At 37.1% G+C, this 1,414-nt stretch overlaps 1 protein-coding gene across 1 annotated transcript; it reads left to right on the top strand.

Annotated features, from left to right (window-relative positions):
• The first annotated feature begins 797 nt into the window (after window positions 1-797).
• LOC122522097 (cell division cycle 5-like protein) lies at window positions 798-1,106 on the top strand. Its single transcript, XM_043642900.1, has one exon. It carries the CDS (start codon window positions 798-800, stop codon window positions 1,104-1,106), a length of 309 nt encoding a protein of 102 aa, XP_043498835.1.
• Window positions 1,107-1,414: the final 308 nt, after the last annotated feature.

A 1,414-nucleotide genomic window follows, 5' to 3' on the forward strand; every position in this document is an offset into this window, starting at 1 on the left:
AGATTCGATTTAAAAATGCCGCGCTTATACGTCGATATATATAGATATACAGAACGCTCGACGCACGATGGCCAAGCGTAAAATTCTCGCTACCGAGTGAAAAAAAATAAAAAGAGAAATATCAGTTTATTGTCTCACTCGCACTCGTATACAGAACGCTCAACAATCGATGGCCAAAGCAAAAATACTCGTTATCGCATGAACAAAGAAAAAGAGAGAAATACATATTGGTTTGTTCTCTCACTCGCACTTTCATTCAAGACCGAGAGTCCCGAAGATTGCCGAAGATCCTTCGTTTGTTTATTAGTGCACACGGACGCTCGCACGCACACTAGCCCGCTCGCGTGTAAAAGCCGACTGAGAGGCGGGACTTGCTTCCCCACTCTTACAATTATTTTCCCATCTTCAATCCAATTTTATTCGCTTATTTTTGAAAATACGAAGATAACTTATAGAACATTTTTTATGTATATTTTAATTCTCTACAACTTTTGTTTGAAACGTTTTTCGATTAAATGCCTAGATTTTAAGATAAAGCCATTTTTTACCAATTTTTATCCTTTTTTACCCTTTTTCTCAAAAACGGCACCACTCAGATCAAAAAAATTAGAACCATTCGATTTAGCGTCGTCTATTTACCCTTATATCAAGTTTTCACCTTCTTTCATGAGATCGAGGAAAACGGCCCCCGTTGACTGGACTATTATCGCGGGTGTTGTCGCGCTTCGGCAGGTCTCGACACGTCTCGACGATCGACTCACTCACTCGTTTGTGTAGGATATGCAACAAAATTAGGAATGTTTTCCGAGACTCGTGCAAGACTTGCTAACACTCAAGAGAAAAACGCTAAACGAAAAGTTCGTGAAAAGCAATTAGAAGAAGCACGCAGGCTTGCAGTTTTACAAAAGCGTAGGGAACTTCACGCTGCTGGCATTATCGTGTCGCAAAAAAATAAGCGCAAGCGTAGAATTAATTATAATTTTGAAATAACTGTTGAAAAACGTCCAGGTCCAGAATTTTATGATACTTTTAAGGAATATATAGATCCACTTGCAATACATTTTTCTAAAATGGAAAAACAACAATTAGATGGAGATCCCAGGTAAGAAAAGGAAAAAGTGGACGTAGAAAAAATAAACAAAAGCTGAAGCAGCGGAAGGAAAATAATATTTTAATGGGAATGCTTATATGGGTTAGTCAAAAAGGGCCAAACTTCCTTAATTTCACATAGCATTTCGAAAATTCGACTTAAGCGTAATTTGTCGACGCTGAATCGAATAGTGCTAATTTTTTTGCAATCAAAGGTGTTCTTTACGAGAAAAAGGGTTAAAAAGGGTAAAAATGGCTTTATCTTAGAATCTAGGCATTTAATCGAAAAAAGTTTCAAACAAAAGTTGTAGAGAATTGAAAAATA

This window comes from Polistes fuscatus, unplaced genomic scaffold, assembly GCF_010416935.1.
Source record: "Polistes fuscatus isolate 324 unplaced genomic scaffold, CU_Pfus_HIC Scaffold5, whole genome shotgun sequence".
Taxonomy (NCBI): domain Eukaryota; kingdom Metazoa; phylum Arthropoda; class Insecta; order Hymenoptera; family Vespidae; genus Polistes; species Polistes fuscatus.

Bases quoted from the DNA above. Each gene is read 5' to 3' on its own strand.
- LOC122522097 (XM_043642900.1), top strand. From the start codon at position 798: ATGTTTTCCGAGACTCGTGCAAGACTTGCTAACACTCAAGAGAAAAAC.